The sequence below is a fragment of the Neomonachus schauinslandi genome, chromosome 7 (genome assembly GCF_002201575.2).
Source record: "Neomonachus schauinslandi chromosome 7, ASM220157v2, whole genome shotgun sequence".
Taxonomy (NCBI): domain Eukaryota; kingdom Metazoa; phylum Chordata; class Mammalia; order Carnivora; family Phocidae; genus Neomonachus; species Neomonachus schauinslandi.
In genome coordinates, this window is record NC_058409.1 from 38,540,031 (window position 1) to 38,551,570 (window position 11,540).

Sequence of the window (11,540 nt, forward strand, 5' to 3'; positions counted from 1 at the left end):
ATTCTACAGTGACAAGCTTCATCCTCCATGAATCTAATTAGACCCCAGTTCCACCAATGTGATAAGCAGATCCATCACACTGTCAGTTCAAAGGAGTTCTTAAAATTGTTACATTTGAACTGATACATGATTTTGATTGCCACCTAGTGGAAGAGATAAAATTAATCACAAGCTAAACTGAGGAAAAGCAAGCTAAAATTAGTATCAAATGTTGTTTTCTATACTCTGATGGCCAAACACCGTTTCCCAAAGTGTGGTTACATGTAAGATGATTTTTAGGTAGCACAAGGACTAATGCTATCTTAACTACTTGATATTTATCATAATGCATATTAGAATAATGATGAAACTCATCATTTCACAAACCTATGAAGATGAGGCTAAATTAAGCCTAATTTTAAGAACAGATTTTAAAATATATCTAAATTACAATATTACACAGGTAAAATTGTAATGGGACAATACCAAAGTTATTTGGTGACTCCAAAATGATCTATGTCTTAGAAAGAGTTGTCTAAGCTGGTTCTTCTAATGAAGATAACTTTCCTCAGTGTGTCTGAGGTTTTTTTTATGCATACAAAGTGAAGTAATCCATCTTTTAATAGAATTAACAATGTTTTTAGGTACTCCTACTTTTTTTCCTCATCAAATAATAGTTCCTGTTTTCTTAAGCAGAATTAATTCACAAGCAAATTAGCATTCAATACTGCAAAGTGCCTATAAATATTTGCCTTCCTTAAAACATGCTCACCTAGGTAGTTATTCCATGATTGTCAATAGTTGATCCCTTCTCATTTTGACAAATTTCATTATAGAAAATATATTTCCATTTAATCTACATGGTTAAACAGATTCTCAGAGCACTGCCTGAACTCCTGCCAACTTATTGCAATGGAATGCACTTTAATGACCTATATTCTATTGTCACAGTGGTCAATTATTTATCATAGAATTCAGAGGTTTCAAGAAAATCCTGAGCATTCAATCAGCATTCATAAGTTCTTGTATTCACTTGATGTTGGAATACACAGTGAAAATTTTAAGATTCATTTCACTATCTTTTGTGATGGTCACTATGTAAATGACAATGATACATTTCTTTTTTTTTTTTTTAAGATTTTATTTATTTATTTGCGAGAGAGAATGAGAGACAGAGAGCACGAGAGGGAGGAGGGTCAGAGGGAGAAGCAGACTCCCCGCTGAGCAGGGAGCCCGATGTGGGACTGGAGCCCAATGTGGGACTCGATCCCGGGACTCCAGGATCATGACCTGAGCCGAAGGCAGTCGCTTAACCGACTGAGCCACCCAGGCGCCCCGACAATGATACATTTCTTATATGATAAATTTCACACTGCCATCTCTAGCTTCAAGAAAGACTAAAAAATTAAGTATCTGGAAAACGGAAATAGGATTATGAAGACTACCTTAAATCAATCTTCCTTTATCTCCTAGATTGGAACCTATTCCCACTGTTGACAAAATTAAGATTCTGTGGGCAAGGAACAGCATCTGCCACACTTCCCACCTCAAGCACTATTTCTCCCTAAGGAGGCAACCACTCTTAAATTTACTACTTATTCTTCCAGAATCATTTATACATATTGTATTATACACAGTTTATTTATTTTTACCCAAATGATGGTACACTATATACACTGTTCTGCACTTTTTTTGATTTAACAAGTTGAAGACTTGTTTCATTTTGATATGTAATAAAGCCACTTCCTTCTTTTTAATGGGTGAAAAATATTCCATTGTATCAATGGGCCAAAATTTATTTACCCAGTCCTGTAAGAAAAGACATTCTGGTTGTTTTAAATCTTTTACTATTATAAAAAAAATACTGCATTAAACAACCTTGTACATATAGTATTTGACATTGTGAGTTAATGCTTAGAAGTGAAACTGCTGGTGGGGCGCCTGGGTGGCTCAGTTGGTTAAGCGACTGCCTTCGGCTCAGGTCATGATCCTGGAGTCCCGGGATCGAGTCCCGCATCGGGCTCCCTGCTCAGCGGGGAGTCTGCTTCTCCCTCTGACCCTCCTCCCTCTCATGCTCTCTGTCTCTCATTCTCTCTCTCTCAAATAAATAAATAAAATCTTTAAAAAAAAAAAAAGAAGTGAAACTGCTGGGCCATATAAACTTTGGAACTGGCTGCTGACATTTCTGGGGGTGGGGGGAGACATTAAATTTATGGACTAAAATTTAAAGAGCATAAGACTGTATTTTAGAGTCCTTCCACTGACTGCAAAATATGCCTTTTCATTAAATGTCATATTTTACCAATTCTAATATATACACTTCTAAAACATGGACACATCCGCATAATCCAGGATATCTTTTAATCACTGTCCGCCAGGCAGCTGTCATAAAAGTAATTATTCCTGGTGGTATGACAGGTAATTGTAATTCCTGGTCATTTCAGTCATCAAACCATTTAAGAACCATTGGAGAAGAAATATGAGCCATATTATTGTCAGAAAACCTTCTATGACACCTTCTGATAAAATCAGGAAAGTGCAAGCATCCAAACTAAAGAAAGTGTCAGTGATTTGAAAGAAAATTCTTTTAACAAATACTACATTATTAACATTCTTAATGATACAAAGGACCATTGGGTGTGGGAAGGGGAAAAAAAAACAATTTTGATGACACCAAGTCAGAAAACTGATTGCAAAGAATCATATTCTAAATGTAAAGTATTAGTAATATCTTAACTGAAATATTTTGTTTTCATTTTTATAACTGCATAAGAAATACATGATAAAATACCAAATAAGCTCAAGAGTTCTTTCAGTAAATTAAAAAAAAAAATCTCTACGTCCTAAGAGATTATTGCATCAGGTATACTGGTAGCAGTTTATCTTTGTGTGTTATACTACAAAAAGAAGAACAGTTCAACTCACAATCAGCATCTCAGATATGAAAAAATACTCTAAATCTTATTCTGAAGTTTCTCTCATGTAGATTTTGCACACTGTTAAGGCTACTCTTATTTTTTCTTTTGTTCCATTACACTTTCTTACTGGAATACTATTATTTTTGTTTATTTTGTAAATAGCCACTTTACTGAATTCTCTATTATTTTTCAGTGGATTCTTTGGGGTTTTCCAGGTATGCAATGAAATGAATTTTAAACTATTTGCTGGAATTTAAGCTCAGTGAAGGTAAGGATTATGTATTAATTTTACTGTTTTATTCCCCAGTACTTAGCATATTACCTTGCACAAAGCAGATAATCAATATATATTTGTTAAATGAATTACATAAATGCATCTTACTTTGAAAATTTAACCCAACCCCTTTCACAACACAAATGGTGACCTTAGTCAAAAAAGTCAAATATAAAGAACGAAAGAGTATTCATATTTTTTCCCTTCTACATACAAACATACAGATGCTGTTAAGTAACTGGATATTTTATGTTCAAAACTACATATATTTGGTTACATAGTTAGTCCTAGTCTAATAATCAAAAAACCCTAGTTATGAAATAAATGTTTTATTTTAATCACTTACCTTTTGGATCTTAGATCTGATGAATCAAACTGGATATTCATAGGTCCAGGATTTATTATTTCATGATCTACCTCAGGGATGAGAAGATGCCTAGAATCACTATCCATATCTGCCACTTTTCTTAGCCTCTAAACACTGATGAAGTCAGTCCTATATAAATCAGAAAGTATAAAAAATATAAAACTTAATTAAAAATTATTTTACTAACAAGTAATACATTGCATGCATAAGATATTAGAAAAATATAGGAATTTGCTGATGATATCTTAATGAGGTATATGCCTAAATCTTTTATCAGAAATTAGCTAAGCTGAATTGGAATTACTGTTTATTTTTCAGCTTACTAAAAAATAAGTAGGGCAATCTGTTTCTAGTAATAAAACAGATTAGGCTATTTGGACCTATTTTCCTGTAGAAAAAAATTGGATAAAATCAGAAAATGTCTTTTGAAACACATCAAAAATGATGATAATCAGGCGATTGGTAGGTGCAGGTAAGGAACCTAGTGAGGTAAATAGCTCAAGAAATTGCTTCTGCCCAGAGAGTATTTGCTGTACCAGGAGAAAATGGGACTGAGGTTTTCAAGGCCTTGTGAAGTACTAGGAAAATAGAAGATAAAACCTGGGATTCACCCAAAGTAAGGAATGATGTAATAAGAAATCATCCCCTTTCCCTTCTCCAATAACATAGCTGGGAGTACAAAGATCTTTACCATTAGATTGGGAATTAACAAGCAGTAGAAGTGCCGCATTCCCTCATGAGGGAACTACAAACAAGATTTCCTGACAATGCCCATAGGCAGTGTGTGTGTGTGTACACGTGTACACATGCATGCATCTGTGGAGGAGGAAGTGTTCAATACCACAAACTACGCTTCATGTGGATCCGCGGGAGGTCAGAGAACACTTAAAGCCGTGAATATAGTTTAAGGTTAACTTGCTTGGTAGGACTTCTACTAGGTAGGTGTCTAGGTAGAAACAAATATAAATCTTTTCTGTGAGGACACACCTTGATCCTATGCCTCAAAGCAGACCTGCTAACACTCTTTCAAGGACACTGAACAGTACACAGACAAAAATAATCTAGCATGCAAAGAAATAAAGTGTTTTTAGTGAGAACCAGAAGAAACACCAGTAGAAATAGATTCATAAAGACTTCAACTATAGGGATTATCAAAATAAGATTAGAAAACAATTATGCTTCCCATCTTAAAATAAAAAACAAAGAGGATATATATAGAATGGAATATTACTCGGCCAAAAAAAAAAAAATCTTGCCATCTGCAGCAACATAGTTGGATCTAGAGAGGGTAATGCTAAGCAAAATAAGCCAGTCAGAGAAAGACAAATATATATGGTATCACTCACATGTGCAATTTAAGAAACAAAACAGCCAACAAATGAAAAAAAGAAACAAACCAAAAAACAGATTCTTAACTATAGAAAACAAACAGATGGTTACTAGAGGGGAGGTTTGTGGGAGGGATGGGTGAAATAGGTGACGGGGATTAAGAAGTGTGTTTATCTTAACGAGCACTGAGTAATATATGGAACTGCTGAATCACTATACTGTACATTGAAACTAATACAACACTGTATGTTAACTATACTGGGCGCCTGGGTGGCTCAGTTGGTTGAGCGACTGCCTTCGGCTCAGGTCATGATCCTGGAGTCCCAGGATCGAGTCCCGCATCGGGCTCCCTGCTCAGCGGGGAGTCTGCTTCTCCCTCTGGCCCTCCCCCTCTCATGTGCTCACTCTATCATTCTCTCTCTCAATAAATAAATAAAATAAAATAAATTTAAAAAATAAAATAAAATAAAAATAAAACAAAAAACAAAAAAGAAAACAAAGAAAAAAAAGAAAATTTTAAGTACAATGTACTGCTTATCATAGAAGCTAAGTTCAAGAGGGTTTCAGAGGCACCTGGGTGGCTGAGTTGGTTAAATGTATGCCTTTGGCTCAGGTCATGATCCCGGGGTCCTGGGATAGAGCCCCACATCAGGCTCCCTGCTCTGCGGGAAGCCTGCCTCTCCCTCTCCCTCTGCCCTTGCCCCCTGCTTGTGCGCTCTCACTCTAATAAATAAAATCTTTAAAAAAAAAAAAAAGAGGATTTTTTCCTTCTATTGTCAACTTGCCATTAAGAATTTTTGATTTAGGGGAGGCTGTGGCTCAGTCAGTTAAGCGTCTGCCTTTGGCTAAGGTCATAATCCCGGGGTCCTGGGATTGAGCCCCATCTTGGGCTCCCTGCTTCAGTGGGGAGTCTGCTTGTCCCTCTCCCTCTGCCCCTCCCCACTGCTCGTGGTCTCTCTCTCACTGTCAAATAAATAAATAAATCTTTAAAAAAAAAAAAAGAATTTTTGATTTAATGGTGTGCCTGGGTAGCTCAGTTGGTTAAATGGCCAACTCTTGATTTCGGCCCAGGTCATGATTTCAGGGTCCTGGGATTGAGCCCTGCATCGGGCTCTGCACTCAGCAGGAAGTCTGCTTGAGGATTCTCTCTCCCTCTCCCTCTGCCTCTCCTGTGGCTTGCAAGCTCTCTCACTCTCTCTCTCTAAAATAAATAAAGCTTTAAAAAGATTATTGATTTAATATACTAATTACATTAACATCTCACTTTGCATATATGAAGCTCAATCCACCAGCTTAGTTTACAGCCTAAAATCTGATTCCCAGTACACATTGTAATAAATGTACTCTGTAAAACAAACAAACAAACAAAGACAAAGTGGAAATTATCAAAAAAGTAACTTAGCATGTTTGACAAGAACATGAATTTTAACCCCCTCCAATAATAAAATAGCCAAAATTTAAAACTTGATGGGTGGGTTTAAAAGTTCAAAACTAATGAACTAGAAGATACATCAGAAGAAACTATCTAGAACAGCAGAGAGAGAGGAAAAAAAAAAAAAAAAAAAAAAAAAGAGCAAAAAAAAATAACTAAAAAAGCAGAGAGAGAGGAAAAAAAAAAAAAAAAACAGAAAATGTGGAAGACAAGTTAAGAGACATGGGAGATAGAGAAGGTCTAACATGCATATAACTGGAGAATCATAAAGAGAGGAGATAGCAGAGGTAATATTTGAAGAGACAGTGGCTGAGAATTTTCCACAATTCATAAAAGATAACAATCTGCGGATTCAAGAAGTTTAATGAATTCCAACCAGAATTAATAAACAATATTATCATAGAGTGGAAAAAAAGAATTAAAATTCCAGACCAAAGGGGAAAAAAAAGTCAAGTGAAGGTCTTGGAATTAGTGTTCTAAAGTCCTTGTATTGTCCAGATCAACATTATACTTTGAAGCAATGCATGCTGTAATTTTAAAGGTAACTATTAATATAATAGAAAACAGCATGTAACTTAAAATCTAGTAGAGTAGGAAAAGAGAATGATAAAAAAAAATTGCAGACCTAAACAAAAGAAAGGAGAAAAACATAAAAAAGGTTGGAGAAACAGAAAGCATAAAATAGATAAGATCCTCCCATTCTTTCTTGACACCATGCTAATCAGGCTTTCTTCCCCATCACTATACAGAAAGTGCTCTTGTTAGATTACCAATGACCGACAGCCAATGGTTACTTTTCAGTATTTAACTTACTTGCCCCATCAGAAATAAGTGCAATAAGGGACACTTTCCTTCTTAATAAATTAGATTTACTAGGGCTCCAGGTTTTCTCTATACCTCACTGGTCTCTCCTCTTTCTTTGTCTCATTTACTGTTTACTTCTTGTGTCCCAGAATTCTTAAAATTGCAGTCTCAAGTTTCAGCTGTGTTTCTCTTCTCTATCTACCCTCAATTTGTGGGCAATGTTATCCAATCTCATGGTTTAGTAACACCACCTTCATTATATAATACAGCAGCCACTAGTCACATGTAGCTATATATACTAATTAAAATTGAATGAAAAAAAATTCAATTCCTGAGTCATACTAACCACATTTGAAGTGCTTGATAGGCACATGTGTCCAGTGGTTACCATATGGCACAGTATAGATATAAAACATTTCCATCATTATAGAAAGTTCTACTGATCTAGACAATGACAACTTCCATAGTAACATTTCTAGCCAAAATTTCTCTCCTGCATTTCACACTTGCATAACCAACTGCCTACTTAACATCTTTTTTTTTTTTTTTAAGATTTTATTTATTTATTTAAAGAGAGAGAGCATGCAAGCAGGGGGACTGGGGGAGGGAGGGAGAGAATTCCAAGCAAACTCCCTACTGAGCCCAGAGCCCAATGCGGGGCTCAATATCATGGCCCTGATATCATGACCTGAGCCGAAATCAAGAGTCAGACGCTCAACCAACTAAGCTACCCAGGTGCCTCCAACTTTTTTTTTTATTAATACAATTGACATATAACATTGTATTACTTTTAGATGAACAATATAATGATTTGACATATGTATATATTTTTCTTAACATCTTTATTTGGATATAACAGACAACTAACGTCCAAAACTGAACTTTTAATTTTTTCCCAAAAAAATACCCTACCCATTGTTTTCCTGATTTCAATTGCTAGCATCTCCTTCCTTCTAGTTATTCAGGCCCAAATTCTTAGAAGTATTCATGACTTCTTTTTCTCAGTGTACATTCAATCCATTAGGAAAATCGTGTTGGTTTTCTCTTCAAGTATATTCAGGGTCTGGCCACCATAATTTGTTACCAAGATTTCTACAACAGCTTTCTGATGGAGCTCCCTGCTTCTACCCTTATGCCCTTACTGTCTACTCTGTACATAGCAGGTAGAGCTGTAGAGAGATAAAGACAGGCATTTGATCTCACCCAATTGGTTTTTATCACTGGGGGAGGTGCTATTAGACCCAATGGGTAGAAACTAGGGATGCTGCTAAATATCCTACAATGAACAAGACAGCCTCCTACGACAAAGAATTATTCAGTCCAAAATGTCAATAGTTCTGAGGTTGAAAAACCCTGCTCTAGGCAGGTAAAATAAGAGGTTGATAGGAAGGGACAGAAGAAGACCTTAAATGGTGATGGCAATATTGTATTTTTCAACTTGATTCTGGTTATATGGCCATTTGCTTTATAATTATATATATGTTTTATACACTTTTCTGAATGGATGTTGTATTTCACACATAAGCACGCACGCACACATGCACACAAACACACACACACACACTAAACGCCATAAAGTGAAATAAATAGGTTTTAACATTTAAAGGCAAGTGCTTTACCTTTATTCCTCAACTCTAAGTTACTATGACTATCCTCATTTTATAAACAAGGATACAAGGTACAGAGAAGTTAACCGATTACAAAGTTAATAAGTAAGTGGGAGAGTTAGAAGTCAAACCCAGGCAGTCTCAGTTCAGAGCCTATATTCTTTGCCATTATGCTGTGCTTCTTTCCTGTTCTTTGCCCTTTGTCTCTCTTTTATCTTTCACCTTCTTCTGTTTCTTTTTACCAGACTACTTAAAAGTATAGTTTTATTGGTGCTGTATTTGTTTAACGTAGTCTTATAACTGCTGTTGCTATTTTTCTAAATATAGCACTTACAACAGAGTAGAAAGAAAACACTTGAGTCAGCAATCCTTACCTGCCACTCACAACCTACGTAATTGAAGATTAACCTTCATGAATCTATTTTCCCATCTGTGAAACTGAAACAATAGCATCCACCTCACTGGTGTGGTTGAAAATTAAGTGAAATGATGCATGTTATACTTAGCACTTTGTAATAGGAAAATAAATGTTCAAATGCATTATTATTCCTCTCAGACAACAAATGAAAAAACTTGTTGTTTTGTTGTTTGTTTGTTTTTTTTTACACGTGCAGCCTCTTGAGGTTTTCCTCTTTTCTCTAAGTGAAAATTTCTGTAATAATGAGGAGGTGAGAGATAGGCAAAAGTTGTCAAAATGCCACTATTAAGTAACATAGATGTTGGTAACATATTCTATCCTCAGAATATGTGCATTTTCTTTCCTGTCATTTCCTTCCATTTCCATCTTCTGTTTTCCTGCCCAGCATTTAAGCCAAAGCTCTCATTAACTTATTAGTCTCACTAGAGATAATGCTGAAGTACCTTATGTAATAGTGACTTTTCAAAAAAAGTGAAATCAAAATACTACCATCTCCAGTCATGAAGGGCTTTATTTCTATGTCTTTCTATAAAGAGTATACAAATAATAAAGAGTATACATGCAAAAATGATTATTTTAAGATGAGACAACCAAAATACTGAGTTACCGGCAAATCCTGAACAATATATTCATTCAACAATTTCTCACCAACCCTCTACAATGTACTGAAGTACTGAGAAAAAAAATATTTTTTTAACTCATGGTCCCCATCCTCAATAAACTTAAGAAATATTATTATTTAGGAAGCCTAGAAGTTAGGTAACTTGTTCTAAATCACTTAAATAATAAAACCTAGTAGGATGTTAATTACCAATTCCAATTTTCAGTTCATCATTTTACTTTTAATTAAAATCTACACCAATTGCTGGTCCTAGCTCCTAAATTAACTTTCTAATAGATCAGTGCAAAATTTATTTTTTTATGGTAAAAAGTTTACTTGACTGTTTAAAACACAGATTCACAAAATGCATTGTACATATTTAAATGTGAAGCATCAGAAATGATGCTGAATATAAAGTATACATTATTCAAAGTAATCGTTATTAATCTTCCATTAATATGGAAGTAACTGAGGCAAGGTTAAGTAATTTCACAAAAACAGAGTTAGCCGAGAAGCAAAACATAAACTTGATCTTTCAGTTCCTTCCTCTACATAATAAAACTAATAATTCAGTTGACTTGTTTGGTCTTAAATTTTAAAACTAAAAAGCAGTATTTTTCAAGATTACTTTGAGCCACTAACTATAAAACTAGGATTGATAGTCCTATTAAACTTCCTTAATTTAAAACTGTCACTAGTGGAGTGCCTGGGTGGCTCAGTTGTTAAGTGTCTGCCCTGGGATCGGCCCCCCATCTCACTGTCTGTCAAAAATCTTAAAAATCTTAAAAATATATATATTTTATTTATTTGAAAGAGACACAGTGAGAGAGAACAGAAGCAGGGGGAGTGGGAGAGGGAGAAGCAGGCTTCCCACTGAGCAGGGAGCCCGATGCGGGGCGATCCCAGGGCCCCAAGATCATGACCTGAGCTGAAGGCAGACGCTTAACAACTGAGCCACCCAGGTGCCCCTAAATAAATCAAATCTTTAGGAAAAAAAAAAACTGTCAATGACTACTTAACTTGAAAAAATTGCTCCCTGGATATAAAGAGTGAAAATACTCTATATAAAATACCAACAAAAATACATTTTAAATTAAGGTGGACATAGCACAGGAATTAAAAACTTGGGAAATAAAGATATTGTAGAGAAGTTATGCTGTGTATTGGTTTGATATGATTTCAAATCTACTTGTTTACAACCTAAGTGAATTGTTTTAATCCATCTGTTTTTGACAAAGACAAAAAAAATTGTTTTAGAAGTTGTTTAAAAAAAAGTTGTTTTGACATAAGAACGAAGTAAGCTGTGCTAGGATGTTATCTCAACTGTTTTCACTGATAAGAACTCAGGAGCTCAGTTGCTTATCAATAAAAACATTCGAAGAAGCAACTATGGCAAGGGGATTATCTGTACTATAAATAGTGAGTTTGGAAGGACTATCAGAGCTCTCCGAAGACCTGGGGGCAATTAGATGCTGCTGAGGCAAAGGCTATTTTTACCTGCAGTGGCAAAAGCCGTGTAGCAGCCCAGAAGATCATCTTGCCCATCAACAGGGACAATGACCTTCCCTAGCAACACGCTCAAACAACAGGAGATTTTTACTTTTGTGCAGGCAGCTGGACATTAGCTCTGGTTGGCTAAGCTGTCCTTCCCAAGTATCAATTCCAAAAAGGTACATCTTAACTAAATTTGGACTTTATTCCTTTCATCTCCCCTTGTCTTGAACAAGAGTGTGATTAATTTGTCACTGAGTTGGAGTATTTCTTTATTGGCTTATCAAGAGTCATTATCCTGTATACTACTGGCTTGTGAA

At 35.4% G+C, this 11,540-nt stretch overlaps 1 protein-coding gene across 2 annotated transcripts in view; it reads right to left on the minus strand.

Moving 5' to 3' along the window:
* The window catches only part of SLC38A9 (solute carrier family 38 member 9), a 79,754-nt gene extending 76,127 nt beyond the window's left edge, over positions 1-3,627 (minus strand). For both annotated transcript variants that reach the window (XM_044916731.1, XM_021701817.1), the window contains exon 1: positions 3,518-3,627. In XM_044916731.1, coding sequence (XP_044772666.1) covers positions 3,518-3,624 — 107 coding nt within the window. In that variant the 5' untranslated portion in view covers positions 3,625-3,627. The remainder of the gene's footprint in view (positions 1-3,517) is intronic.
* Between the last annotated feature and the right edge of the window lie 7,913 nt (positions 3,628-11,540).